At 36.2% G+C, this 12,886-nt stretch overlaps 1 protein-coding gene across 1 annotated transcript; it reads left to right on the plus strand.

The window, feature by feature from the left end:
• Window positions 1-594: 594 nt before the first annotated feature.
• Window positions 595-1,830, plus strand: LOC129005652 (uncharacterized). Its single transcript, XM_054434612.1, has one exon. It carries the CDS (start codon window positions 595-597, stop codon window positions 1,828-1,830), a length of 1,236 nt encoding a protein of 411 aa, XP_054290587.1.
• Window positions 1,831-12,886: the final 11,056 nt, after the last annotated feature.

Raw genomic sequence — 12,886 nt, forward strand, 5'->3', positions numbered from 1 at the left:
AACGAACGCGCTGTCGCACTCGGTACCACCGGCGCAATGTGGATGAAACGCAAACTCGGTCTCGGCCTAGGAACGTCTGTATGTATATAAGTGAGAGAAAGAGTACAACATGGAAAACGCATGGACGATTCTTTCTCGGGAAGCGAAAGCGCCTAAGGGCGTTCTCACAGACGAGTTCGTTATGAAGTACGCTAAGGAGCTCGACTGGGGTCTCCTATCCGAAAACTACGATTTCAGCATCGACATGTTACGCATGTATTTCCATCACGTAAACTGGTATGCCATACTGAAGAGGACAAAATTCGATGAGAGCTTCCTCCGGGAAATGGCTATCAACTTTAACGAGTGCTGGTATGTGGTCAGCAAATATCAAACACTGTCTGAATCATTCATACACGATTTTGCTGGCAACGTAGATTGGTACTACATCATAAAGTATCAAAACGTGTCCAAGGAATTCCTCGAAGAACACGAACGTAATCATGGATTTAATACACGGCTCTTGAGTTCGCTACTGAGCATGAGGCCTAAAGAGTAAAATCGTAATGTTAACATAGTATATTTTTTTCGACCTATATTAAGTAACCAACACAAATGGATGCTACATACAATCAGTTTTCAAGCGGTGTGGTGAAGAGCGAATACCGCTCTGTCATGCCGGTGTCTGAACTCAATTTCAACACTCCAAATAATTACACGGTTTTTAAACTCGATCACGGTGACACGTTTTACGATTCAGGAATACAATTTCACATTTGTGGTAAAGTCGTCAAGAAATCTGACGGGGCTGCTTATGCCGATAAAACAAACATTAAACTCATCGACAATTTCGTACCGTTTCTGTTTACTCGAATCGAACTCAAAAAACACAACACCACAATCGACACTGTCGACTATCCTGGTGTCACAAGCACGGTCAAGGGAATCCTCAACTATTCCAGTTCGAACAAGAACTCTCTAGGAAATTGTGGTTTCGTATCCACGTTCACTGGTGGAGGCAACTTCGAAGTAATCGGTACCCTTGCACACCTCGGTCTCGGCTTCTTCGATCATCTACGGTATCCTATGTACAAAGGTGGATTCGAAGTCGTATTCACTCGTGCTGAAGATAACGATGCACTATTCATTTGGAAAGGATCAGCCGCAACAGACACGATACCAGAGGATGGAAAAGTCGAAATCAAATCTTTCGTTCTTCGAGTTCCGTTAGTCGAGTATACGGCCACCAGCAAGATTCAATTGATCGATGGGTTGACCCGTTTGAGTGATCATAGTAAATTGGTATACAACTATTACCAGTGGCAGTGTATTGAAAAGAAAGGTGTTTTCGGGGCCTCGTTCAACTTCGATATCACTAACGTTTATAGAAATGTATACAACCCAAAATTTGTCATTGTGGGGTTGCAAACTAGCCGTTGGAATGACCAGAAGAAAATTCCCTCCCGTTTTGATAGTTGCAACATAAAAAATGTCGCAGTGAAAATCAACGGAGAACGTTATCCTCAAGAAATGCAGAACATACACATCACTGAAGGCAAATGGAGACTGTTATACGAACAGTTGGTCAGATATCGTCTGGTGAACTTTGGAGACACCAATGTGTTTGTATCTCCTTCAGAGTTCAAGAATGATTATCCACTATTGGTGATAGACACTCATCTCCACCCAATGAGCACAGATCGCTCGAGAAGTGACATCCAGATTGAGTTAGATTTCGTAAATGCTATCGCGACCGCGCAAGCCGATGCCGGAACAACAGCATACGTAGTCGTGGTCTCTGAAACTGGATTCAGTTATGACATTTCGAGAAACATCATTAGACAACTATAAACAATTTCTAGATCGCTGTAAGAAAATAAAAACAAAAAAAATATTATTTTTGCCCCAGAGTGATGAGACAAGGGTTGAGTTTGTCCCCATAAGGTCTATATTCAACCCCAGCACAGGACAAACATACATACTCCATGTGTGGGGTTGGAGGACACCTCCGGATTTTGTTGTAAGGTATTCCCATAAGAGCCCATATAAACTCCGGGAGTAGGACACAGATATATATACTACTAGGGAAAGTGGTGGTGGGTCTTCGTTACCTCCCAATTTTGACTCCCATAAGGGTCTATATTGGGTCCCAGAGTAGGACGAACATATATACTCTACTGGCTGGAAGGGAGGGGGCTTGAAAATGGGCAAATCTCTAGTCTACTGGAGGTTGGTGCAGAAACAACTTTTCGATGAGTGGAAGAGTAAACAGATGAGAATCCCTGGTCTGTCGGGGTTGATCCAGAACCGGCTTTTCCCTACTACTGATGTATTTTGATAAAACTTGGCAAATCTATTTATTTTATTCTCAGCTATTAATGTTTTACTAAAACACATCCTGAATACCCTCCCTGTAGCAGCAAACCTAGGTACTCGTTTATCCTAATTTTATTGAAATAGATTAAATAATAAATTAAATCAGGCAAATGGGAATTCACTTAGTCTGCAGGTTTGCTGCAGGTTGCTATTTTTTTATTATGACCAAATACTCTTTCAACGCCTTATTATAAAGGAGGGGACCGTGCCTCAACTTCATTGATAAGTTTATCAACTTTCTCGTCCCTCAAAACACATGCACTGGTGGTTGTCGAAGCCATAATAGTAACAATAACACACAAATAATAATACTTATCACAATAACAATAATAATACACTTGATAACAACGCACTCGACTGCCAGACAGACAGACTTTTTAGTCGTCAGTGTGCGCGCTCAAACTTATCTCCGTGCCTTTATCAATAAGACACGGCAGTTGAGTCGGGGAGCAGTCGGCGGGAAAATCGGTCAGCACCAAACTGCCCCGAAAGTCTGAAGACAGTCTGCCGACTGTCTTGCTGCGGTCGGCCCGTGTGCGCGCTCAGATTTACCACTATGGGGCCGACTTTGACTCCCGACTACGACTAAATAGTCGTAGGCCTAAGGCCTACCGCACACGAGAGACTTTTTGTCGGCCGACTATTTAGTCGTAGTCGGGAGTCAAAGTCGGCCCCATATTGGTAAATCTGAGCGCGCACACGGGCCGACCGCAGCAAGACAGTCGGCAGACTGTCTTCAGACTTTCGGGGCAGTTTGGTGCTGACCGATTTTCCCGCCGACTGCTCCCCGACTCAACTGTCGTGTCTTATTGATAAAGGCATGGAGATAAGTTTGAACGCGCACACTGACGACTAAAAAGTCTGTCTGTCTGACAGTCAAGTGCGTTGCTATCATGTGTATTATTATTGTTATTATGATAAATATTATTATTTGTGTGTTATTGTTATTATTATGGCTTCGACAACCACCAGTGCATGTGTTTTGAGGGACGAGAAAGTTGATAAACTTATCGATGAAGTTGAGGCACGGTCCCCTCTTTATAAAAAGACTTTGAAAGAGTATTTGGTCATAATAAAAATACCCCCGCTGCAGCAAACCTGCAGACTAAGTGAATTCCTATTTGCTTGATTTAATTTTTGTATTTAATCTATTTCAATAAAACTAGGATAAACTAGTACCTAGGTTTGCTGCTACAGGGCGGGTATTCAGGGTGTGTTTTAGTATAACATTAATAGCTGAGTATAAAATAAATATATTTGCCAAGTTTTATCAAAATACATCCATAAACAAGCAAACTACAACAGTTTACTTGTTCTACATATAAATGACATGACAATTTTAACTTTAAATATTTGGAATTTCCCTGTAACAATTATTATAACAGTTAGCATGCTAAATTATTTGTTTTTCTAGCTCTGCAAAATTTTTTCTAAGTAAATTGCGGAATCTTTTGTTTTTATTATCGTAAAAAAATGAAGGCTGGAAGGGAAAAACCAACATAGTCAAAAATATAAACTTTTACAGGAAAGTAAAAACAAAGTTTGAAACCTAATGGAATTTAAACCTGGCTTTGTTTTATTATTTTAATAACTCATATATATTTATAAACTAATCCTGTATATGTATAGTAATTTACACTGTTTATTACTACTCTTGTATATGACTATAATTAATTATATTAGATAAATTACATGACTCAGTTGGATTTTCCCCTGCATTGGAAAATCTGCTAATGAAGAATAACACAGATTTCGAATGTAGTTTTATATATCAATGATTAATATAGCTTATTTTTACATAAAATAATCTCAATAAATGTAATCTTTATTGTGTGTTGACTGAAATCATCTTGAATCATTATTAAATCGTCATTGAAATCATATTACTCTTCTTAATTTTATTGGGAAGGCTAAAAACAAACGCCAGTCAATTATACTCTGACCAAACACATTACTTAGCGGTTTATAATCTGCTTAAACATCTTTTCAATTAATATCTTTAGTTTTGACTTAAGTTCACTCCCGATACAGTTTTTTTTTATTGTTTAAGTTGCTCAAAAGTAGCTTAAACAATAAAATAAAACTGTCGAGAGGGCTTAGGTAATTTGAATATTTCTGGTTAAATTATCAAAGTTATATTGTCTTTAATGATAAATTTAATTTGTCATAAACACAACATCATCATAATCTCAAATAATTACCTTTAATAATCCATTTCGTAGTCAACAATACTTTAAGTATTGTACAACTCTAACATTCTCATCACTATCACTGTAATTTGCATTATGAAGCACGTCATCGATGACTGTTGTCATTATTCAAAACCTATTTAAAAGCATTAACTAGCGTGTAAGCCTTACTCAACAAAACTGAATAAGTGTACACTGAGCAAGGGCTTTAGGCAAACTAGTTGAATTTGCCGTAAGACGACACTATAAGCAGTTTGCTTGACTCTGTTGGGTTTTCCCCTGTTTCGCATTGACTGTGTTGTTTCTTCCCCGGCATACCAAAAATAAAACAGTCAATAACTCTTGACTCTGTTTGTTGTTCCCTAAGATACTTTGTCACTATAAATTATGGGCCCGGACGAGTCCATTGCTGTTGTTATCTCATCCTACGAAAATTTTGACTATGTTGGTTTTTCCCTTGCAGCCTTCAAATGGGAAACCCCCATTTTTACCCGATAAAACTTCCCATAAACCCCCGTTCCCATAGTCATGCTGGTTTGCGAACTCATTCGAATAAAATCATGTAGATTTACACGTTTGTACCAAATTTCATCAAAATCGGAAAATTTTTTCGAGTTATCTTGCTAACGGACAAATATATATGTGTGTGTGAATTTAACGGATAGTTTTTTTGGCCTCTGGGGACATCAAATGAAAAGGTAAATCGGTCCCGGGACCAGGTCTCACAATGAGACCTACGGTTACAGCTTATTCCCTAAAAGTTATGGGATGAGGTATTTGTAGCCGGGGTATTAACAATTGGTCAAAAAATCAACACTCATTCAGGAGTACATGAAAAATTTGTCCGGATATTTCCTCAAATCCGAGTAAAGAGGTAAATCTGGCGTTTCAAGGTTCTCGGACTATATAAATTAGATGCACCCAGTATTTTCTCTTAAGTTTTCTTGCACGAAATCTTGTCAGTAACGCACATATGACAGTGGTTTCTGTCATCCTTTTGACACTCGAAAGACGACTAAACAGTCGTGTCGTGTGCGCACCCATAGTCAACGACCAAACAGTCTTGACGACTTTTCGATTGTCCACCCGACTCCAGCCAGACAGATGGCCAACAGTCGGCCGAAAAAAAGTCTCTCGTGTGCAGTAGGCCTAAATTAGATCTTGGGAAACAACTACTTTCTTCCAAATCAGCTGTTATCGAAAATAGTTACTTTCGGTAAGTAGTTTTTTTCCACGATTAAAATATATGTTTCACTAAAGATAAAGTGAAAGCGAACAATGTTTTTGGCGGATTTTGTTAAGTAATATAGCGATCCACCAAAAACATTGTTTGTCAGAAATTATTTACTTTTATTTGGCAGGCTAGTGTTTTTTTACGGTTTAATTTAATGATTGGAATCAGCTGTGTGTATTGTTAAGAGTTGTTTTATTTTTTTTATTTTGATGCTAAAATAAAATGTATTGAGAAACATACGTAGGTTTTCTTTAGAATATTTTTTATTTTTATGTTTTAAATATTAATCGAAAACATACGTACTTAAATTTCCTTTTAGACCATTTTATTTTATTTTAATGTTTAAACAAATTAATTGAGAAATAAAATAGTTGTAATACTACTGAGGCCTGTTATTCTGTGTTTGTGTATTTTAGCGTCGTGATGGAAAGTATCGTTCATAACTCGTACCGAAAGTTAATTTTCTGCACTTGCTCCATTATTCCCCTCCTAAGCTTCGCCTCGTACGTGAACTTGAGCATGCGCCGGAAAATACCACTTTCGGTCCTAGTAATGAAATACCGGTATACTATTAAATGCATCAGAGAACACTATGCCAAAAAATTGTGGTTTTCACATTACTCAATGCTAATTTAAGATATCTCATAACTGTACCATAGGCTAATTCGGTTTAATAAGGTATAGGCTAATCTGGTCTAGAGGTCGAAAACTCGACCAAAAATATGTAAAGTACGGACTTCTCTATTTTCATAGCAAGCTGTAAATAAAACACGTGATTAGAATTTCTTCCATTTGTTTTGATTTTCTGTTTATATTTCGTTGTTGTTTTGTCACCAGCATAGCAACCCATGAGGCCCATATATTTTTTTATAATTTTGTATTCATTTTTTGTGCTTATTTTAATTTATAAAGGGATTCTGCACATATACAAAAAAATATCTTTCTGACCGTATGTATGGATGGATTTGGACTCCTCCACATCGACTTTAAGACCTTTGTAGCCAACAGAGTTGCTATACGCTGGTTTCATGTACCTACATTAGAGAATCCTGCTGATTGTCCTTGGAGAGGTCTCTTGCCTTCTCAACTAATCGCACACCCTATGTGGTGGAATGGTCCAAATTGGCTCTCTGAAAATGAATCGTCCTGGCCTGTACAGGATTATACTCCAATGCCTACAAGTGAAGTGCCTGAAATGAAGCCTATAGTTGTTAAGTCTGCGTTTCAAAGGCTAGACCCATTCATAGATGAAGATGGAATAATACGAGTCAGAGGATGACTTCGTCATTCTTCAGTATGTTATGTTAGTAAAATTCAGATAGTATGTTATTAAGTAAGTATTTCATGAAAGTTCCCCTCACTTCCTCCGCTTTTTAGATAGGGTCTAAGTGACGTAAAAATACAAAAATCGTTATTGATTGACACCAGTGTCACCAATTTTAGTGGTTTTAGTCTTAAATCATTCAGAATGAAAGTGGTCATGCTAAATAATTACCACAACTATAATACATAGAACTTTAAGGCTTTTTTTAAATCTATTTTTAATTTTTTTAGTAAATTTTAGGTTTTTAAGCGTTTTTGCTGAGAATTTCAGCACCCTTGATATAGTTGAGTCTCTTTCTCTTAAGAAGTTGGAGGAGATGTGTTTGACTGCCCAGAAGAAAATAAAACTAAAACCACTAAAATCGGTGACATTGGTGTCAATCAATAAAGTATTTTGTATTTTTGCGTCACTTAAGACCCTATCTAACCCTGTACCGGATAAAGCAAGTGGAGGAAGTGAGGGGAACTTTCAGGAAATACTTACTTAATAACATACTAACAGCACACCAAAAATCAGCTAGTTATTAATTTGTTCTATTTTAGGGTATTATTTTGTCTAAAATTCCTGGGCTATTATTTATATGTTTAGTAACTAAAGCCAAGTAAGTAATCTTGAAGTGGTTTCTCGTGGCCTTTGATTGATTCATCGCACGAAGAGGTATTTGCAATGATGTATACTCTGACAGACAATAATTTTGTAGGAGCAAAGAAGGTAATTGACGATCTTTATAAACTCTTTTGTGGTTCTGAGTTTGTTAACAAAGTCACCAATCAACTAAGTAACAAAGGAATAACTTGGCATTTGAATCCACCCTTAGCACCTCACTTTGGTGGAATCTGGGATGCCGGTATTAAAGCCATTGGTGACAGAATTTTCACACTTGAGGAGCTTTCAACAATTTTCACTCACTCGTCCATTGTGCTCTCTGTCAACAGATCCTTCAGAAATATATGTTCTCACTCCAGGCCATTTCCTGATCGGACAATCTTTAGTAAGTATACCACAAGAAGATGTCACTGCTTTACCCTTAAATCGATTATCAAGATGGCAACTTATAAATCAAGTGCGGCAACATTTTTCGAAATGATGGCCATTTGCATATTTAAATCCGCTACAACAACGAAGCAAATGGACCAACCGCAATCCAAATAAGTGATCATCAAAGAAGAAAACTACCACCGCTTACAATTTACATGAAAAATGGCCAGAGTTAAACACTTGCTACCTGGTAAAGATGGAATCGTCCGAGTTGCAAGATTACAAACCAGTCAAGGAGAAGTCATTCGACCTGTAATAAGACTATGTCTTCTACCAACAAATTAAATGAGAAGAAAACACAAGTTTTTTGGCGGGTGGTATGTTTGATACTCTTTGCCATACTCCCATGATTACCTACTTGTTTCCTCTATGTTGACATTTTGTATTTGTAATGATTTTGATTTACATCTGTTCTATTCAGTGTTCTTCTTAATACACAATTTTACAGTCCACTAAAGCTCTTTACTTATTTTTTATAAGTTATAAGTAGTAGGGGAAAGCCGATTCTGGACCAACCCCAACCGACCACGGATTTCCCACCTGTTTACTACTTCCACTCATCAAATGGCTGGTTCTGGACCAAACCCATGGGTTGTCCTGGTAGGCTGAATTGGAGCGAGTCATCTTGTCTCTTGGCTTTTCTCCTCCTGGCTGTCTGGAAAGTTTCTCAGTTTGGGATGGGTATAAATTGATACATTTTATAAAAATAGTAATGTTTATTTGTATTTAAAATATTAGTTATAACACAACTTGTATAGGTCAAAATAAAAATCAAAGGTAAAATACAAGGAAAGAGAAATAAGCCATATGATAATCAAGAAACAAATGTAAAACCCCAGTTAACTAAAAACAGAATAAGGAACAAATTGAAAAATATGAAGTGTTTCATATGTATAGATTTACTTTACCTCATTACGATTGAAAATATGAAAAAAATATTATAAGTTAACTTCAATCCAAGACATTGTAATGTTTTTATTTCATCAATGAGACTATCATTGTTGATTTTTTTTGTTTTTTTACAGAGGTTAGTTGAGTTTGGTACCAGGAGTTTTACTGCATTGTACAAGAAGCTTATTTTACTTCAAACTACTACTTGAAGAGTAATAATTATAATTATAAGTAACAATTATAGAGTTTCAAATAATTACTACTTAATTACTTAAGTATTAATTCTAATAAATATAATATATAAATAATATATTTTATATCGCCAAGAACTTTGTAAAGTTGTACATAGAGAACTAAATTAGACCTTATATCCTTTGCTAGATAAGTACATTAAATAGTTCAACGTTAGGAAAGTATTATTAATTATTTTAACTTATTACCCTGAAGGTTCAGCAAAAGGTTATTAACATTTATTTATCACAATTGTTTCCATTAATATCACTAATAAATACCATCTTAAAACCCCTACAGGCTCATAAATATCAAGTTTTTAATTTATAAATCTCCTAGTCTAACATTTCCATTGGACTGAATATCACAAACATTGATACCGGTGATTAAAGACATCATTCAAAAGTGACATCATAATTACATTATTACACCTACAAAACATAAGCATTTATTGGATTTCTCTGAAATTTGTTGATAACAATTAAATAAAAATACAATAAAAGTGTTAGCAATCTGATCTAAACAGGTTAAAGACACATGAAAAGTTACTTCTTCATGTGTCTTTTGTTATGTTAAATAGTTGAAAACTTATATTTTTGTGCTTAGTTTTCTCTTAAAAGTAGTGGCTGCAGTAGAAGAAAATAATTCGGTAATAAATTATTCACTTATAGATCAAATCAAATCAAATCAAATCATTTATTTAGCCAAAATTTTAACAAAACAAGTTGCATTAGCTAAGTCACATTATTTCTAAAAGATGCCTTACATAGATCTATAATATATACAGGTATTTACAAAATGGCTTACATTATACTACAAATTGCATCAAAGACTTATAAATGAACATTTACAATGGCATTCCTAGAGCTGATATGATTTATGAATTCCTGGACGCTGTAAGAGGTAAAATTTATCAAAAGAGATTTTAATCGTTTTTTAAATTTTGGAAGGTTTGGTTCTAGCTTAAGAGAAAGTGGAAGAGAATTGAAAAGTTTTATTCCATTGTACTGTAAGTGTCTTTTGAAAAATGTCGTAGAATGTTTAGGGATTGGTAATGTGTGTGAGTTTCGCAAAGTGTAGTGGTTTTTGACAGAAACGTTAAATTGAGCAAGTTCTTGTTTTACAAATGTTAAGGATTCAAGAATATAAATGGATGGAAATGTCAAAATTTTTGAATGAGCAAAATATTTACGGCATGATTTACGCTTCTGCAAAGAGAAAATAGTCCTCATAGCCATTTTTTGAAGTTTAAACAAAATGTTGGTCTGCTGGCACTCACATCCCCAAATAGGAACGGCGTATGCTAAGTGGGGATAAATGAGCCCATAGTATGCAGTCAGCAGTACCTCCAGATTTTCATTGTTCTTGAGGTTACGCAAAACGAAAATACCAGAGCTAAGTTTCTTTGCAATGTGTTTCATATGGCCATGAAAACTAAGTCTCTCGTCCAAGATCAATCCAAGAAACTTGACATTTGGTGTTGGATGGACTTCGGTTTCGTCGAGAAGGAGACTGAATCCATTTGAGCGGTTTGATAAGCGGAAGTTAATGAGTTGTGTTTTTTCTGTGTTAATTTTCAATGAGCTGTCGTCAAACCATTGGATTATACTGTTTGCTTCCAAAAAACTAATTTGTTCTAAATTGAGAAAATCAGAGCTAGAAATCGAAAGAGAGGTGTCGTCGGCGAACAATGATAGATTTGAGGATGTTGTGCAGGAAGAAAGGTTGTTAATAAAAATTAGAAAAAGGACTGGTCCCAGGACGGAGCCTTGAGGAACCCCCCTTGCAACAGAATTCTCAGCAGAAGGGTAGGATCTAACACACCCAGCCTCATCTACTGCCCTTATCTCTACATATTGACTCCTGTCACAAAGAAATGACCTGACCCAATCCAAAGCCAATCCTCTCACGCCCACATTGCTCATTCTTTTGAGCAATAAGTTATGGTCCACCATGTCAAAGGCTTTGCTTAAGTCAAAAAATAAACCAGCAGAATAGTTTGCAGCATCTAATTCACAAACCACCTTGTTTATTAATTTAAACATCGCTGAAGTGGTAGATTTGCCCTTTGTAAATCCATGCTGGTTTTCGGATATGATATTATTTGTCCTGAAAAAATCCCACAGCCTTATCACCATGATTTTTTCAAATATCTTTGAAAACACAGACACTACTGATATGGGCCTATAGCTATTGCAAAGCGTTGGATCTCCTTTTTTGAATATAGGCCTGACCACTGACACCTTCAGCGCTTGGGGAAACGATCCACTAGAGAATGAAGTGTTAATTAAATGACATAGGGGTTTTATCAGATATGGTGCAATCTTTTTAAGTAAATACGGAGATATTTCATCAGCCCCTGAAGACTTTTTATTTTTTAGACTTTTAATGACACTTAAAATTTCCTTTTCGCTAGTTGGACGTAAAAAGAGTGAACCAACAGCTCTTTTATTAATATCTGTATCATTGGATGAAGTATGTCTTAAGTATTTACCCGTATCTGAGAAGAAGTTGTTAAGCTGATTGGAAATGCATTTGGGGTCTCTGATGACTTCGCCACTATCATTTTTGAGAATTATTTCTGTGGGATTCGTTTTGGTAGATGGTCGTCTATGATTTATTATGTTCCATATAGTTTTTGCTTTATTGTCTGAACCCTCAATTCTCTTTAAAGTGTCCTCTGACTTTATTTGTCTTATTAAACGTCTATACTGATTTTTTAACTTTTTGTAATGGTGAACCAAGTTGTGGGACGAATCAAGATTTTTTGTTTTGTTATATAGGGCAAACAGCTGTTCCTTAAACTTCGTAACCTCAGGTGACTTTATCTTTTTTCTAGTTGTATTTTTATTGATTTTTTTGTACTTCATGGGGAATGAGTTTTCGAATAAATATTTAATTTTGCTTAAAAATGTGTCAAACTTGGATTGTAAATCTGCTGCATCATAAACTTCATGCCAGTTTTCTTTTGAGATAAAATACGAGAATAAGTCCATGTTAGAATTAGAAAACAATCTTTCATACTTTAAAAAGGTTTTCGGAGCTAATGGAGTGGTATTGAATTGCAAAATTGCAGTTTGAGCGCTGTGATCTGATAGGCCTGAGGCTATGACAAAGCCCTTGACGTTACTCTTGTTTGTATACACATGGTCTATGAGACTACGAGACCCATTGACTTCTCTAGTGTAAGTTGTTATAATATTATGAAGATCAAATGAGGCCAGGTTTGATGTAAGCTGTTGAGCAATAAGTGTGTCACAAGAAAGGTTTATGTTAATGTCACCCATAACAACAATTGTGTTGTGGCGATTATAATATTTATTGATACAGTCAGTTATAATATCAAAAAACTCTGCATGCATGTTTGAAGGGGGTCTATATACAGCCAACAGCAAAATTGTCTCATCATCATCTATGGTTATTGAAACAGAAGCAAGCTCACAAATACCCTCTTTTGAGAACTCATCACAATCAAGAGGTTTGCAGTCAACTCCGGGTTTGGCCCATATGCCGGCTCCCCCGCCTTTCATTCCTGATCTGCAGAAAGATGTTATGCACATGTATTCGTTGATTGCGGAGTTTTCAGCTTCTTCTGCTTTTAAAAAGTGTTCGGTTAGACAGATA

The sequence above is a fragment of the Macrosteles quadrilineatus genome, unplaced genomic scaffold (genome assembly GCF_028750875.1).
Source record: "Macrosteles quadrilineatus isolate MER2022 unplaced genomic scaffold, UCM_ALF_1.0 Scaffold_28__1_contigs__length_1566739, whole genome shotgun sequence".
NCBI lineage: Eukaryota > Metazoa > Arthropoda > Insecta > Hemiptera > Cicadellidae > Macrosteles > Macrosteles quadrilineatus.

Bases quoted from the DNA above. Each gene is read 5' to 3' on its own strand.
- LOC129005652 (XM_054434612.1), top strand. From the start codon at position 595: ATGGATGCTACATACAATCAGTTTTCAAGCGGTGTGGTGAAGAGCGAA.